A 17,808-nucleotide genomic window follows, 5' to 3' on the forward strand; every position below is an offset into this window, starting at 1 on the left:
AAATTTAGACAGATTTAAAGTAACAGAGTCATTAATAACTGAAAGTAAAAATAGTAAGTTAAATTGATCAGAATGATTAGAAAATCTGCTAAAATGTGGGTTTAACTGGCATTTAAGAGAGAGAAATAAAATGAGAAAAGAGAGACTGCAACAGACCTTCTGTGTTACCTATTTGCCTTTCTAGATCTGCTGCTTCTTCTGGTGTTGCACGAGGCAGGACTCCAGGATCACTGAAACTAGTACGTAGCAAGGTCCCCATAACAAAAAAGAATAGAATTGCTCCAACTGCAGGAATTGCAGGTGTAATCTTCTCAGATAAATACGGACAACTGTAAAATAAGGAAAATAAAACATTAAGAATAAGACCATTTAAAAAATAGTAAGTACCCACAACTGATCTTCCAGGGAATGGGATGAAAAACTACTTCAAAACCATCTACATGATGGCTAATGTATGGCACGTGTACCAGAGGTGGCACGCAGAGCCCTCTCTGTGGGCACGTGCCGTCCCTAGACATTCTTCTGGATTCCGGTGTGAGCATGTGAATCACATAAGGGAATCCAGAAGAGCAGCTAGCCACTGTGCGCATGCACACTGGCCAGCTGCTCTCTTCCAGGTTCCGGTGAGCGCGTTCCAGTTTCAGCACTCGGTACCGAAAAGGTTAACCATCACTAATCTATTTTAATACTCATTTCAGCAAAAACTCAGAAAATCTGCTCTGATCTCACTTTGTCCTCACTTGTACTGTACCTAAAAGAAAACCAAAGTATTTTTGATTCTTATACCAGCCTCCCACCTCATATCACTGAGAACTTCATTCAAGTTAATATGCAGTCTTCTGATTCAGCTATTTGAATAAACAAACAATAAGAGAACTGCAGTAAACATCAGTTGACAATTACTAAAGAATAAGGAATACAGGTTGCACCATTAATAATCACTAATTATGTAATATTTATTGGCAAAAAACAATAACTTTTAATACTGTAAGTAGTTTATGAAAGTATGACTAAAATATAACATAACATGCACTTCTGAACCGATAGGGAAGATAAGTAGATTTCACCCGTCCTATTGCGCATGTAACTCTAAAGAAGCAGCAAACAGGTATTCTAGTATGCTTGACTGTTCCTGCCAGCACGAAAAATTAAGCAAGTACAATCACATGATATTTCTCAGCAAGCTTGTTTCAATCAAGATATGCTAAAATCCTGACTTTATGTGGAAACTGACCATGGATTCACTGTAATAATAACCTGTAATTTATTTCACAAATATTATTGAAATTTATATTTTGCTGATTGAATTTATCACTTGCACACGTACACCCACAGAAACTATATTACTATGTCTTTTAAAATAACAAATAATTTAGAATATTTATTTGAATTGTTTTATCTTGGTAACAATACATTGACAAAATTTCTACCTGTCAATTATAATTTCCCATACTACTTGAATCTTCATATATGCTATTCTGATACATTACAACATCCTACCGGTAGGTTCTTGGGAAGAACTCAGTATGTGTGAAGGCCAACATCAGCTAAAGAACTGACAGTTGTAATTTCACATTGTTGTGAACAGATAATATTAATCCAACACCATCAGAAACCTGCCTATACCAGATTCTTGGGAAGGACTTGATGGGTGGATGAAAATGCCAAATACAGACTACATATCTGACTATGTGAACAATCTTAATAATTTACCAACATATTATCAGATTTAACTTTAAAACTCAAGAGATTTGAACCAAGTATTTGAAAAATGTCATTTGTAGTTTTCATTCAATAAAAACTTTAATTTTGTTCATAAGTTACCAGTATAGTTGTGATTAATATTTACAATAAAATCCAAAATATGAAATGAATGCCTTTAACAGGGTGCATTTGATTTAAATCATGATTTAAATCACTAGTAAAAAGGCTTTGTTTAAATCAACTCAATTTAAATAATAATTTTTAAAGAGCAACAGTCATTTCTGTCCCACAGCGGCTCCTCCTCTGACCCACTATTGACTCACTGACAGTCCCATTCACTTTAATGGGACAGCTGGTGATGTGGTAATGACACAACAAGGTGAGGGACGTGGCAGGCAGCAGGTGAGTGGATGCCCCCTACAGACGCTGCCATGTTGGATCTGAAATGACAGGTGCTCTTTAATATTATATTTATAAGCTGCTATGGTTTCACTTTCATTTTTACTGCTTGCCCTTCCTTCTCATGCTTAAGACTCTGGGGTACAGATGCATTTCTCTTCAAACAATCATACAGTTTGTAGTGTATATAAATCTGCAGAACAATGGTATAAAGGAATATTCCCGAACTTTGTTTTATGATTTATCTCATGGTTACTGTTAAATAGCATGAATGCATCAATGCAGTGCAAGTTATCTCAGCTTGCAGAGCTTGGATTCATTGAATGAGTTTCCCAAAAATGTAAATATTGCAGAATATACAGTTTTATGCTACAAAACTAAGCTCCATTTCATGCTGAATAAACTAAATTATTAATGTATCTTAAATAGAAAACTATCCTTACATAGATTTTTACTCCAAAAGCATTTTATTAAAATAAATTTGATAAAAATAAAAAAAAATCCAATTTAAAATTTAAAAATCCAATTTTAGAAAAAATATTTTTTTAAAGAAAAATCATCGATTTTTATCCACCCTGGCCTTTAATATATTAAATTGAGGTATTTAAGTAGTTATCTATTTCCATAGCTTATATAAAATTCATTAACAGTGAAAAATATGTAACTACAAAATCATCTCATCCATTTTAATATCAGCTATAAAAATGTGACATTTGTTATTTTGATTTATATTACTTCTTATGCTTCATGAAGTTTTATGCCAATTTGCAGTAAGAAAAGCCCTTTGCTATGTTTATACTGACATTTTAAACTTGATTTAAAAAAAAAATTTACAATTTTTTTTTTATCTTGCAAGCAAGCATGCCTTTCAATTAAAAAAATCAAAATTCTGATATTGCCTATATTAGACATATTGTCTAACAATAATTAGACAATCGTCTAATACCTGAAAACCAGATCAGGAGATTATTCTTGTCAAATTCTATTTGCTAAATCTGGTCATCCTCTAAAGGGTTTATGGCAAAATGCAATTTTTTTCCTGGATATCAAACATTTGAGATCTCAGCACATTGCTAAGTGTGCAAGTCAGTGATTTTGTATAACAGGAAATGGATAACATGTGCAGAAGATTTATAAATATTTCTGTTTAGATAAACAAAGTCGAGTCCAAAATGAATGAATTAATCACAACAGTCATACATGCCAGATGTTTCTAAACATTCATTTTGGCTACGACTTCCACATGTTAGTTATGCTAATTCAAGAAAAGGCAAACAAACTGCATCTGTTGAATCCATGATCGGGAAAGGAGGTGAAATAAGTATAGAATGGGAATTCCCTCCTTCATTTTCTTATTTATCTTTCTTGTATTCATTCTCAGTCTCATTCTCTTTGTCTCTCTCTCAATGTAATATACAAGAATTTTGAACAAATATATATAATGTGCTGCAAATGCATTTAATATTGAATCATTTTTCCTCACTCCATTTTATCCTCTGCTACAATTCCTTCTCATACGTTCCCTTATTTGGAAACAAACAGATGTTAAGACCTTCAGATACTTCCTTACTCACCCATTAATTACCCATTAATCACCAATTAACTCACCAATTAATTACCCATTAATTGAGTAAATAGCAATAGCACTTAGACTTATATACCACTTCACAGCGCTTTACAGCCATCTCTAAGCGGTTTACAGAGTCAGAATACTGCCTCCAACAATCTGGATCCTCATTTTACTGACCTTGGAAGGATGGCAGGCTGAGTCAAACTTGAGCTGGTGAGGATCGAACCCTGGCAGTCGGCAGAATTAGCCTGCAATTCTAAATTCATCAGTGTGCCACCATTAGTGGTGGGTTGCTACTGGCTCACCCTGATTCGAGCAAACTGGTAGCAGCAGCGGCAGGAGGCTCCACCCGGATGTCATCAAATACACTCTGCACATGCACAAAAGCTTCTGCGCATTCGCAGAAATGGTGCACGCGAACCAGTAGCAAAGGTAAGTGAAACCCACCACTGGCCACCATAGCTCATAAACCTTTAGTATGCTGGACCGTTGAGTATATCTTGTTTACAGCTATTAACTATATACCATAAAAACTCTTATTGTCATGACCTGCATCAATCATAGGCACCAATTTTTATTTTATTTATTTGTAAAATGCATTATCCACTCATCTTGCCACATACTAATTATGGGTGGAATTTTGAACTTAGGCATCTCAAATGAGCTAACTTACAGAATGTCTCCAAAATTTGGACCCACAATTTCCACAGGAATGAATTTGTGAAAGTTCTGGCTGCTGCTCCTTGCTGAGCTGCTGCTACAGTCACGTGATCTTTAATTTCAAAGTTCTGTGACAGTTTCTCAAACAGTCTTGCAGTCCCTCCCTCCCTCCCGCATTCAGCAACACTAGCCTGCCTGCTGGGAAGGGGTTTCTGATGCGGTTTGCCAGATTTCCTCAAGGAAAATCAATGGGGAAGTCGGCAGGAAGTCAGGAATCATTCCTGCTCCCACTGCTTTTTTGCCCACTCTTGATTATTCCATTTCTCTGTTGAGGTAAGGAGATATCTCTGAAATTATGACTCAAGGAAGCATAGGTTGTCTAGTCTGTCATGAAACCTGTTGGGTTAGAAAGCTAAAATATCTCCAATCTTTTAGTATTGACACAGTGGTTATAATTTTGCACTAAAATTGTTTCAAACATCTTTTCCTTCTATGTTTTCTTATTTCTCTAATTAATGTTGCAATTTCTGAAATAATTTCTGGGATATATATTAAGATCTGAAGGCAAGAATTAATATTGAGATGCTGGCAATTCTAACTTTTTACAACCTATATTCTTATCAACAGAAAAACACTATTTTCCAGGAAGGCTGGATACTACTTTGGTTGCTGCTTTTAAAAAAAAATCAAATTTAGGTAAATTATATAGCTTTAATAAATTTAAATTTAATGAATTTAAAAATACCATGCTTCAAGTTTAGGTTAGCCTGAAAATGTTATATGCACTTATGTATTATTTTAAAGTAAGTAGTTGATTCAACCAGGTTCACAATAAATATTTTATTTATTTATTTATTATTTATTTATTTTGTCATAACAGTATATATAAGCATTAACATATAAGCATATATATGAGCATAAGTATGTAATAACTATATTAATTGGATATAATGAATAGGAACAATAGGACAGGAACGGTAGGCACGTTTGTGCTCTTACACATGCCCCTTATAGACCTCTTAGGAATAGGGTGAGGTCAATAGTAGGTAGTTTTTGGTTAAAGATTTTGAGATTTTGAGAAGAGACCACAGAGTTAGGTAATGTGTTCCAAGCATTAATAACTCTGTTACAGAAGTCATATTTTCTGCAATCAAGATTGAAGCGGTTAACATTAAGTTTAAATCTATTGGTTGCTCTTGTATTGTTGTGATTGAAGCTGAAGAAGTTTTCAACAGGAAGAACATTGCAATAGATGATTCTATGAGTTAAACACAGGTCCTGTCGAAGGCGGCGGAGTTCTAAATTTTCTAAACCCAGGATTTCAAGTCTGGTGGCATAAGGTATTTTGTTGTATTCGGAGGAGTGGAGAATTCTTCTTGTAAAATATTTCTGGACACGTTCAATTGTATTGATATCAGAAATGTGGCATGGGTTCCAAACAGGCGAGCTGTATTCAAGAATTGGTCTAGCAAATGTTTTATATGCTCTGGTTAGTAGTGTAGTGTTTTTGGAAAAAAAGATATATCCAACTGATTCAGTTTTCAGATAATTAGCAAACTGATATGGTTTTTTGGGTTAAACTTTTTCTGCAAGCCACACAGGAAATGATACAGAATATTTTAAGATGCAAAGTGATACTTAAAGGAGAGTTGCATCATACTCATAATTTTTTCTGCAATTTTACATATTACATGTTATAGCCTCCTTAAAAAGAAAAGCCTTTCTCTGGGGTCTGAGCCCCATTTCATCTCAAAACAGATTTAAACATTCAGAATAACTAAAATATTTTTGAGAAGTTGTTAGAACATTGTAAATATATATTCCAATATATGATACTACCTTCCTTGCATAATGATGTTTAAAGAAAAATAGATATTTTTGCCATTTTTCATAAACTTATAGGACAAATCATCATTTTTGTAACAAAATATTTTAATGAAATGTGGTGGTGAGGATACCTTGAAAGAGGTAAAGAGTATTCAGGAAAGGAGATCTAATATAAAGGATTAACAGTTTAATAACTAGCTGCTAAGGCAATAACTATACAAATTTTGAGATACAGGGGGACAGTTCCACAATTGCAGTTCTTAGATGGGAGTGAATGACTGGGTAGAAAGTTTGGAAAATATGACCTGGGGGGGGAAAGATATTAAGAACTTATGTATCTAATATTCTTCAAGATATTCTTAACATTTATCAACTGCAAATAACAATGAAATCCACATTACGTGAGAGCATTTCTGGTCTTGCACAAGACTTTGTTCTGCATTTTTTGGCCTCAATACATTCTAAGTAAATCTCCAATTTTATGAAACAAACTTTGAAAACAGGCTTCTGGGGAAGTTACAATGACCAGAAGACTGCTCTGCAAAAACAGAGCCAATGGCCACAGTGAACATCAAAGAACTGGTGAGTAGACTAGTTCCTTGTTACCTCTATGGACAAGGAAAAATGGCGATTATCCACATGTGCTCCATACAACTGCTCTTCATGAGGAGACTGTGGGACAGTGGTTTTCCACAGGTTTGAGCACTAGGAGAAGATAGGATCAGTTATTCTGCTCACAACCACAACAAAGATTTTAAAGGGCACTAACTTCACAAATCTCACTAATTATTTCAGAAATTGCACCTTAACTACTTGTAAGCTATTAGAGACCTTTGGAATGATAAGTTTGAAAATGTCAGTTAAATCTGCCTTTAATCCTGAATGAAACAAAACTTTTACCTAAAAGCTTAAAAATCTAAAATAAACAACAAAAAGCTAAATAACATTTTGAAGTTATAAAGTTATAAATGGACTAAGGGTTCAGATAAAATTGTAACATTGGAATTTCTACAGTAAGATTTTGAAATTACCGGTAATTATAAAATACAAACATCTTGTGAAAAATAGAACCTGTTTTGCTTTTTATAAGACACAATACAGATAAATTATTTCACATTTTTAAAAAAACTGAACACTAGAGAGGATTTTAGGTAGAGAAAAGATATACAGGCCTTCAAAATAGTTATGACAATATAATAACTGTAGGAGACCTTTGAAGAATGGAATCAGAAAATAGTAATCACAATATCAACATCAGTAATGACGTCTGCTTCTATGTATAGACTATGTCCAAAAGATGTCATTGAAGAAATGTCAGAGGTAGAACAAGTTTTATCAGACAAGACAGATATAGTATTGAAAGTGGATTTACAGCTGACCAAGTCAAAAGAGTGATTTAGAAAAGATGCTTTACTGATCTACTAAAGTAAATGACTAAGATTTTAAAATTTAAAAATAAAATACAAATGACAAACCAAAAGAGGGACTGGGGCAATTCTTTCCTATTGGAATAACATAAGAGCGTTGTTAAAATCTTGAAGAGTAGGATAGAAAAGAAATGAAGAAGAATCAAATCCTATGACAATATTTGAACAAATTTAAGATTAAGACTATTAGATGTAAAAGGAAGAATACAATGTTGTCTATTTGAGAAATATTAAATGAAATATGTGGTTTCTTTTGGCTATCCTTTTTGGACTTTCTGCTGACATCAAGACTGAAACATTTTATAGATTTATTTATAGATAAGAGATAGGATACAGGTGGAAGAGATAAAAATTTATAATAATAAAGAGGGTGAGAGTTACTAAATTTATATTTGTGATGAAGGTTGGAAGTAATTTCTTTATTATCTTTTTCATTACTGGTATATTCTTCCTTTTCTTTTTTCTTGAGCTTTTTACTGCTATTTTATTTTTTCCTTTAAGTTTAATTTATATTAGGTTTTACTATTACAATCAAAATTCTTATCTTAATCAAAATTTTATACACACAAATAACAAATTTTGAAAGCAGGCACTCTCTTAGCAAGAATGATTAATTGGACAGTACCTAAGCATATTTAGTAAAGCCATGATTTATTTCCTTATGTAAGTAGTTCCCTTCATAAATCTCTAATTCATTTTGTAAGCTTGTCTCTAGTGACATCAGTTCCTTATCTGAGCAATATTCTATATAAATGGTACAGCTTCTAAATGCCACAGAGCATTTATTTGGTGGAACCAATTCAATGTATAGGTATAGGTAGTCCTCAGTTAATGATCACTCATTCGGCAAGTATTTGAAGTTATAACAGTGTAGAAAAAGTGGTACCTACAACTGGTCTTTGGAGTTCTGGTTGTCCCAGTACCCCTGTGGCCATGTGACTACAATCTACCGTATATACTCGAGTATAAGCCGAGTTTTTCAGCACGTTTTTTGTGCTGAAAAGCGCCCCCTTGGCTTATACTCGAGTCTACGTCTTGATGTACTTCGGGAACCCCGCACAGGAGACGCCAAAGAGGCGGCGAGATCGTCCGGCGGGATTTGCCCAAGGCTGAGCAGTTCGCCGCGCGGACCTGAGCCAAGCCGGTCGCAGTCCAGCCGAACGGTGAAAGCGACATGCCGAGCACCGCTCCGCTTTCACCGTTCGGCTGGACTGGGACCGGCTTGCTCGGGTCCGCAGCAACTCCGCCAGGCTGTGCGCGAAGAAACCATTTAAAAGCCCGCCAGGGCTTTCTTTCTTCTCCTCCGTGCTTCAGAAGTTGGGCTTTTAAATGGTTTCTTGGCGGCACAGCCTGGCGGGAGTTACTGCGGACCCGAGCCAAGCGATCGCAGTCAGCGAGCGGTGAAAGCGGGCGGCGCTCGGCATGTCGCTTTCACCGCTCGGCTGGACTGCGACCGCTTGCTCGGGTCCGCAGTAACTCCGCCAGGCTGTGCGAAGAAACCATTTAAAAGCCCGCCAGGGCTTTCTTTCTTCTCCTCCGTGCTTCAGAAGTTGGGCTTTTAAATGGTTTCTTGGCACAGCCTGGCGGGAGTTACTGCGGACCCGAGCCAAGCGATCGCAGTCCAGCGAGCGGTGAAAGCGACATGCGGCGCGCTCCGCTTTCACCGCTCGCTGACTGCGACCGCTTGCTCGGGTCCGCAGTAACTCCCGCCAGGCTGTGCCGCCAAGAAACCATTTAAAAGCCCGCCAGGGCTTTCTTTCTTCTCCTCCGTGCTTCAGAAGTTGGGCTTTTAAATGGTTTCTTCGCGCACAGCCTGGCGGGAGTTACTGCGACCCGAGCCAAGCCGGTCGCAGTCCAGCCGAACGGTGAAAGCGAGCGGCGCCGGCATGTCGCTTTCACCGCTCGCTGACTGCGACCGCTTGCTCGGGTCCGCAGTAACTCCCGCCAGGCTGTGCCGCCAAGAAACCATTTAAAAGCCCAACTTCTGAAGCACGGAGGGAGAAGAAAGCCTGGCGGGCTTTTAAATGGTTTCTTGGCACAGCCTGGCGGGAGTTACTGCGGACCCGAGCCAAGCGGTCGCAGTCCAGCGAGCGGTGAAAGCGGAGTGGCGCTCGGCATGTCGCTTTCACCGTTCGGCTGGACTGCGACCGGCTTGCTCGGGTCCGCGCGGGCGGGGAGCCGACTTTGGCCCTTTAGCAAGGAGGAAGGTGGGAGGAAGCGGAGCTGCCGGCTGTGGCGCCCGCCGAGCCGCCGCCGCCGCCGCCTGGAAGAGGAGGAGGTGACCTTCACGCTGGAGAGGGTGGGGATGGGGGTTGAGGGGCGGCAAGAGGAGCGAGCGTGGAGGAAGAGGAGGAGGCGACGGCCCCGCCGGACAGCGCGGCTTTAAGATCAGCCCACGCCCAAGAGGAAAGGGAGCGAGTGGGTGGGTGGCTGGGACGAGACCCCACCACAAACACACACACAGCCGGTCGGACGGCGCGGTTCCTTTCTCTGCTCTCTCTCGCTCTCGTCAAGGCGCTGGAAGGGGCGGAGAGCGAAACAGCAGCAGGAGCAGCCGCGCCGCCGCCTGGAAGAGGAGGAGGTGACCTTCACGCGGAGAGGGTGGGGATGGGGGTTGAGGCGTGCAAGAGGAGCGGCGTGGAGGAAGAGGAGGCGACGGCCCCGCCGGACAGCGCTTCTAAGATCAGCCACGCTCCGAAGAGGAAAGGGAGCGAGTGGGTGGGTGGCTGGGGCGAGACCCCACCACAAACACACACACAGCCGGTCGGACGGCGCGGTTCCTTTCTCTGCTCTCTCGCTCTCGTCAAGGCGCTGGAAGGGGCGGAGAGCGAAACAGCAGCAGGAGCAGCCGCGCCGCCGCTTCCTCCTCCTCCTCCTCCTTTCGTGGCGGGCTGCTTCCAAGTCTGGAAATCTGTTTTGGGAAGTGGTGGTGCAGCGGCAGTTCAGCCCTGTCGGCCGGGGAAGGAGGCGGTGGATCGGATTCTCGCGCCACAATCAAGTCGGCTGGAAAGCTTGCTGCTTCTTCTTCTTTTGCTTCTCTCCCCACCCCTCTTTTCGGCTCTCTTGCAACGCTGCTGCAGCTCCTCGGCTCCTTTTCCCGGCGCCCAGAAGGCTCGAGCCTCTGCTGCCGATTGAATACTAAAATAAAATAAAAGCGGAGAACGGGGCGCCGCTTTTGGTGTCCGCGTCCCTGTCGCCGCCCGGCAGGACGCGTTTAAAAAAAAGGGGCGGGGGAGTTGAAAAGAGGCTGCCTCTTCGGGTTACCTCAACATCCATTCCAGAGCCGCTAAAAGAGCGGCTGCTTGGCCCGCCCTGGTTGGGGAACGGGCACAAAAAAAGGGTCCCTGGTGACCCAGAATTCATCCTAGCCCCATTGACTGGCCCCTTTGACTCGATAGGATTTAGCTGACGGGATTGTTAAACAGCGCTCGCACCTTTCTTCTGGGGAGAGAAGTCACTCTAATAAATATTGGGAGGTGTTTTCAAGGAAACATAGGGGTCCACCTTCTGCCCACAAGAAATGTAGGGAAATGTTTTTCGTTCAAATAAATATTCATGTTATTTTACTTGGCTCTATCTTTATTTTTTACATTGACCAGTAGCTGCCTCATTTCCCACCCTCGGCTTATACTCGAGTCAATAGTTTTTCCCAGTTTTTTGTGGTAAAATTAGGTGCCTCGGCTTATATTCGGGTCGGCTTATACTCGAGTATATACGGTAAGTATTAGGCAACTGGCTTGCTGTTATGACGGTTGCAGTGTACCACAGTCACACAATAATGATTTGCAATCTTTCCTGGTGGCTTCTTATAAGCAGTGTCAATGAGGAAGCCAGTTGGGAAGATTACAAGTTGCTTGGGTAAGTCTATCCCCTACCCACACAACTTCCTGAAGTTTGCTATGCTCATGCCGTGGTTCCCTGGTCACTCATCCTCCAACTCCTCCCTGCAGTAGCCACTCCAAGCCCCTCTATGTTCTCTGGTCACCCACACACCAGTCGCGCTCTCTCTGACACACACACTCCGCAACAGCAAGTCACCTGAGACTTGCAATTTCCTGCAGGCTTCCCCCACTGACATTAATTAGGAAGGCAGCAGCAAGTTTTGAGATGCTCGCTTAACAGATCATTTTCCTTGCTTAACAATAGCAATGAGAAGTGCAAGGATAGCTGTTGTTAAGCAATGTGGTCATGTAACACTGTGATTTATAACTGGGAAGGAGTCAGAAAAATTCCAGCGACATAATATTTCATAAGGGTATTTAAGAGACTTTCTTATAGAGAAGAAATAAAAGTATAAAAAGTGATATAGAATATTAGATGCTACACGGACATTGCAGTGTTCCCAAAACATTTTTATATAAAAATATAATGGCTTTAGCATATAATTTCAGATGCTGTTTTGTAATCATTTGCCTAAAGCAACTTCATCTAATAAACTGTAACTTGCTATTAAAGTCCAAATTATCTCATTCAAGAAAAATAATTGTCCTCCTTCCTGCTAGTAATATCAAAAGCAATAGCAAAAGACTGAGTCAATTTCCCTGAGCAAAGGGATGCCCATCATGTCTTCCTAAAAACTCTTTATCTCTTTCCCCAAGAAAAGCATAAACAAAAAGCCAGCATCTGTAGTCTAAATGTTATTATTCAGTTGAATGAATTCTCCATCATGTTTAGTACACCAGCTCACTATGCACTACGGTAAAAGAAAAGAGCAGGAAAATATGGGCTCCATTCTGCATCTTAGCACAGTAATCTTATGTCCATAAAGAATCTAAAACATATTCTGAATACTCAGACGGGTGATAAATAGAACTAATATAACATTAAAGTGTATGATTAATGAACGTTTAGCTTTTTAAAAAGCATTTGCATTTTCTTTGGACAGTTCAGTAGTTATTTCTAAAACAAAATTTCACAAATTTCTTCTCATGACTTCCACTGACATTTCAATCACTGTTATGAACACTCTTATAATGACTCTACATTTGTATTAAGAAGATATGGTAGTATTCTCTTTCTCATAAATATGATCAGATTATAAAAATTGTGCTCAGCCAATTATGCTGGCATTTCTATCAACCTGAACATAACCACCAGAGAACAAAATGTATTATAGATCTGAATAAACCTGTAAAACATTTTATTAGTAAATGTAAATTCACGCTGAAGGGCATTCAGGCAATTTTTTTAAAAAATATAACAATTTGAATATATGCTGCTTGCATAATTATTTAGTCATTAATACCCACTCAGGATTTGAATTGGCTGCAACAACATCTCAGAGTAAGAATGCTTTAAGACAAGTTATAGTTTACAGAATCAAATGAGTAAGTTCAGTACTGTAATATAATTAACTATTTCAGAGCTACTAACAGACTCTAAATTTTTGTTTCCATCTACCCACATAATTGGAGAACCATGAAATCAACATGTAATTTAACCACTTGACTATCAATTTATACATGATTGCTGGGACATCCAATATAATGCCTGAGGGTTTCTTTTCTTGATGACCTCCGGATTATCAGTCCCCACCATTTTTTTCAGTTGTTAAGAGGAAAAAAAAAGGAAAATGGAAAGTACCAGCCTAAGACATCATTTTTATTTTCCAGAACATTTATGGGCCCCATTATGGACAAAAAAAATATTAATTGAAGTGGGGAAAAAACTTTTTTTTTTCACTGCAAAAAAAAAAGACAAATGTAGAAGGAGGGGATACAGAAGTAATGCTAGAAAATGATAAACAGAGAAATCCTAAACAATCTGATAATGAGTATTTTGCCATTGGTCATACCTATATAGCAGCTATGTTGAAATTGCATTATACAAATTTCAAAATTTCAAATATCCTGAAGCAATTCCAAAGGCCTCATGCAAATATGCAGCTTTGGATCATTTTCCTCAATGAATAATTGAACATGTATAATGGTTTTCACTCACTTGTCTAACTGGATTCGGTTTATCTAGTTTTAGGATTTGTGTGGAGAACTGGTCAAGTTTTAAGTTATATTTTTGCTGAAATATTAAAAAAATAATAGGGATCACAAACATTTTAAGCACCACTGCATAGTGTTTTTAATAATATTTAAGAAAATAGTTTTGTTACTGAAAGTTGTTAAACAACATTCCTTTGATAAAATGCCAAGTCAGAAGTCAATTACATTGTGTTCAGTGCATTTATTATTTTAATAAAAGGAATGCAAACAATAAAAATGGGGAAAAATATGAAAATGATCAACAAAATAGAAACACAAGTATATTTAAAATGATCAGGGAAGTTGCTTGGTCGTTGGTTGAAAGGATAACTATATAGAATATTGTATAAATGTAGTAATTTAAAGGCTAAATTGAAGATAAATCTAATAAATTCTTTCCATTTTTGTTGCTGACAGAATCTATCCATGAATGAATGTCTTCCACCCACAGAAAATAGTCAACCTATTGTTGCACTACAATGTAATTGCATTAAAAAATTAACAAATTTTTTTAAAGTTCCACAAAATGATAAATCCTTTACTGACAAGCTGAAGGAAATGTTTGATTTTGGTGTAGTATTAACAAATAAACTTCCATTTTTTTCAGAAGAAACTGACTGGAAACCAGTCATTACATCAACAGTTGTAAAATGGTTGTTTATTTGGGGTCTAGATTCAATTCTTTTTTTCCTGAAATACCAAGTTTATTATATTTATCCATTGCATTAAAATAGAATCTTACAACTTTAGAATTGTGTGGCCAGATTCTACCTCTATAATAATACTGACCATTCTGTATCTCAGAATAGATGATGTTCCCAGCTTTTTTTTTAATTGAGACTTTATTCCCATTCTGATCATACAGAAAATTTGTCTATAGCAGAATTATTTCTTAATTATTACTGTTAGGAACACAAGAAAATTTGAGTATATGTAGCTCATCTAAAAATAAACATTCAATGTAAATATTTAGTCATGTGCATATTTGAAACAAAAAAAGTTAAAAGTGTATAACATTTAACCATCACTCACATTTAATTCCCTTCACCCAAATTTCCACCATAAAGTTTTACTTTGATAAAGTGAACATTTTTATCAGTACTATTTATTTGTGATAAACTGATTTCATCAGCAAATTATAATATTAGCATGTAGCTCATGTTTTCTATATGAAAATTCAATATCTGTTCACTGCTTCCTCTACTTCTATCCTTCAGTACAATGTCCTTTTATTGTCACTAATGAAATGCAACAAGCATGAAATCATGTCACATTATCTCAACTAACACAAACTCATGATTAAGTAAATATTTAAAATCTTATTAAAAGACTAATCTTATTGCATTCTTTGACAAAGTGACAAAATTAATAGACCAGAGGAATGCTGTCGATATAATTTACTTGGACTTCAGTAAAGCATTTGATAAAGTGGACCATAATTTACTACTAGATAAAGTAGAAAAATGTGGGTTAGACAGCACCACCACCAGATGGATTCGTAACTGGCTGACCAACCGCACTCAACGTGTAGTCCTCAATGGAACTACATCCACATGGAGGGAAGTATGCAGTGGAGTACCCCAAGGCTGTGTTTTAGGCCCAGTACTCTTCAACATCTTCATCAATGACTTGGACAAGGGGATAGATGGGGAACTCATCAAATTTGCAGATGACACCAAGCTGGCAGGAATAGCCAACACTCCAGAAGATAGGCTCAAGGTACAGAAGGATCTTGACAGACTTGAACATTGGGCGCTATCTAACAAAATGAAATTCAACAGTGAAAAAAGTAAGGTTCTACATTTAGGCAAAAAAACAAAAAACAAAATGCACAGGTACCATATATGTGGTACCTTGCTCAATAGTAGTACCTGTGAGAGGGATCTTGGAGTCCTAGTGGACAACCATTTAGATATGAGCCAGCAGTGTGCAGCAGCTGCCAAAAAAGCCAACACATTTCTGGGCTGAATAAACAGAGGGATAGAATCAAGATCACGTAAAGTGTTAGTGCCACTTTATAATGCCTTGGTAAGGCCACACTTGGAATACTGCATTCAGTTTTGGTCGCCACGATGTAAAAAGGATGTTGAGACTCTAGAAAGAGTGCAGAGAAGAGCAACAAAGATGATTAGGGGACTGGAAGCTAAAACATATGAAGAACGGTTGCAGGAACTGGGTATGTCTAGTTTAATAAAAAGAAGGATTAGGGGAGACATGATAGCAGTGTTCCAATATCTCAGGGGTTGCCACAAAGAAGAGGGAGTCAAACTATTCTCCAAAGCACCTGAGGGTAGAACAAGAAGCAATGGGTGGAAATTGATCAAGGAGAAATTTCCTGACAGTTAGAACAATTAATAAGTGGAAAGACTTGCCTGCAGAAGTTTTGAATGCTCCAACACTGGAAATTTTTAAGAAAATGTTGGATAACCATCTGTCTGAGATGGTGTAGGGTTTCCTGCCTGGGCAGGTGGTTGGACTAGAAGGCCTCCAAGGTTCCATCCAACTCTGTTGTTGTTGTTAAAACATTTTCTCCCTTTTTTGTTCTCACTATAAGTAACCAAGTAAGACTCCAAGACAAGCAATTCCTCAAAGATCCATTTTATTAGAGATGTTATATTGGTAGGACTGGAAAAACCTGAATCTGAAAGCGCCCAGGTTTTCCCCTCCCAAAAGAAAGTCAAAGTCCCTTCTCCTGCACCCACATGTCCATCACATAGTCCAATCAATCCACCATCCCAACTGGAGATGCCTCCCAGTCACGCCACTCTAGGTGCAGGCTGAACGTCCTTGACTCTCAGAGAAAAGAATATTGTTATGGCTAACTAATTCCACCAACTAGATACAACCCCCTCCCACTTTCCCACAGCATTAAGTGTGAATCCAAAAGAAAAGATGGCCTCCAGGGCTGACAATTGTGTTACAATCATGACATTCTGAGACAGATCAAATCTTTCAAAACCAATTTTAGAGGAGCCTTTTTCTTTAAGTTGATCATGATATCGGCAGGAAAAAAAGGCTTTTAAGGACCCCAATATAAGCCAGAGATTCAGTAACCAGCATGGGACATGTGACCTCCAAATTAGTCTGTCTATCTGCCTATCCATTTCACTTCCTCCCTGTTGGCTTAAATTTTATTTGCAAGGCTTATTGCTCCCTTCAATCAATCAACTCTGATTAGAGCACAGCTCTCCAAATCTATGAATTAAGACACAAGCTAAGTTTGTCACCCAGAGTGTTAGTCAAAACAGTCCAGTTCCCATGGCTTGATGAAACAATCAAGTATCCAGAGACTATAAAAACCCAGAGGGAAGAAGCCATCTGAGGTGATCCTATTCCTGCAAAGGGATCAGTGAATGAAATGGTCAAGAGATTAGCAAGTCTCACAATATGTTGGCATTCACAATCAAAATATTTCAGATAAGAACACCAAAATGTTTTCAGATCTTGTGAGATTTCACAGCTGTTTTTCATGCCATGATTGGAGTATATGTATGGACTGGCTTTAGAGGATTGAGAGTGTGAGGCTGTAGTTTTACAGTGATTCGGTAAAATTTATCAGAAATGAAACGTATCAACATATAAGAACCCAGTTAGTTAGCAGCATCTTGTCAAACATGATTGGTGCAATAAAGTTAAGCAGAGTCAGACCAGATTAGGGACCTAACAGGAAACTCCAATGCTAGACTGTGAAGTTGAAAATATCTCTGAAGAAGGCACGGAAAACCACTTCATATTGTTTAAAAAAAAAAACAACTCCAAACAAACTATGAAGCTACAAGGAGTCAAGGCTGACTTAGCTTTAACTCAAGATGTGTAACAAATACAATTTAAGATATGATTGTGTTGAAATTGTAATATGCAGTTTCCAAATGCTTTGTTTAATCTTTCCATCATTTGATATTTTAGGTTTATACTGAGTTTGAAGAACAATCACTAAAAAAAAGACAAAATAGGTAACAGTTTGCAATTATTATAGGTCTGATAGATTTCAAAGAATATTAGACCATCCATGTGAACTGCAGTCTCACTACCAATTAAATCTGATTCCTTCAAATTATCTCAAAACATCTTTTATGAAGTTCAAAAGGTCTTTGTACACAAATTAAAACAATTATTAATTCCAAAATAATATACCCAATGCTGGTAGCACCATATCCCCCCAACAAGTTTAAATAGATTTGCTAGCAGTAGCTTAATGGTGTAAACATTTGTATTTCATGAAGCCTCTGAAAAGAGAAAATATATA

The 17,808-nt window shown here is 38.2% G+C and overlaps 1 protein-coding gene across 2 annotated transcripts in view; it reads right to left on the bottom strand.

Moving 5' to 3' along the window:
* Positions 1-17,808, bottom strand: part of ZDHHC14 (zinc finger DHHC-type palmitoyltransferase 14) — an 82,706-nt gene that overhangs the window by 50,921 nt on the left and 13,977 nt on the right. For both annotated transcript variants that reach the window (XM_058168773.1, XM_058168765.1), the window contains exon 2: positions 169-329. In XM_058168773.1, the coding sequence (XP_058024756.1) occupies positions 169-329 (161 nt within the window). The remainder of the gene's footprint in view (positions 1-168; positions 330-17,808) is intronic.

This window comes from Ahaetulla prasina, chromosome 1 (assembly GCF_028640845.1).
Source record: "Ahaetulla prasina isolate Xishuangbanna chromosome 1, ASM2864084v1, whole genome shotgun sequence".
Classification (NCBI taxonomy): Eukaryota; Metazoa; Chordata; class Lepidosauria; order Squamata; family Colubridae; genus Ahaetulla; species Ahaetulla prasina.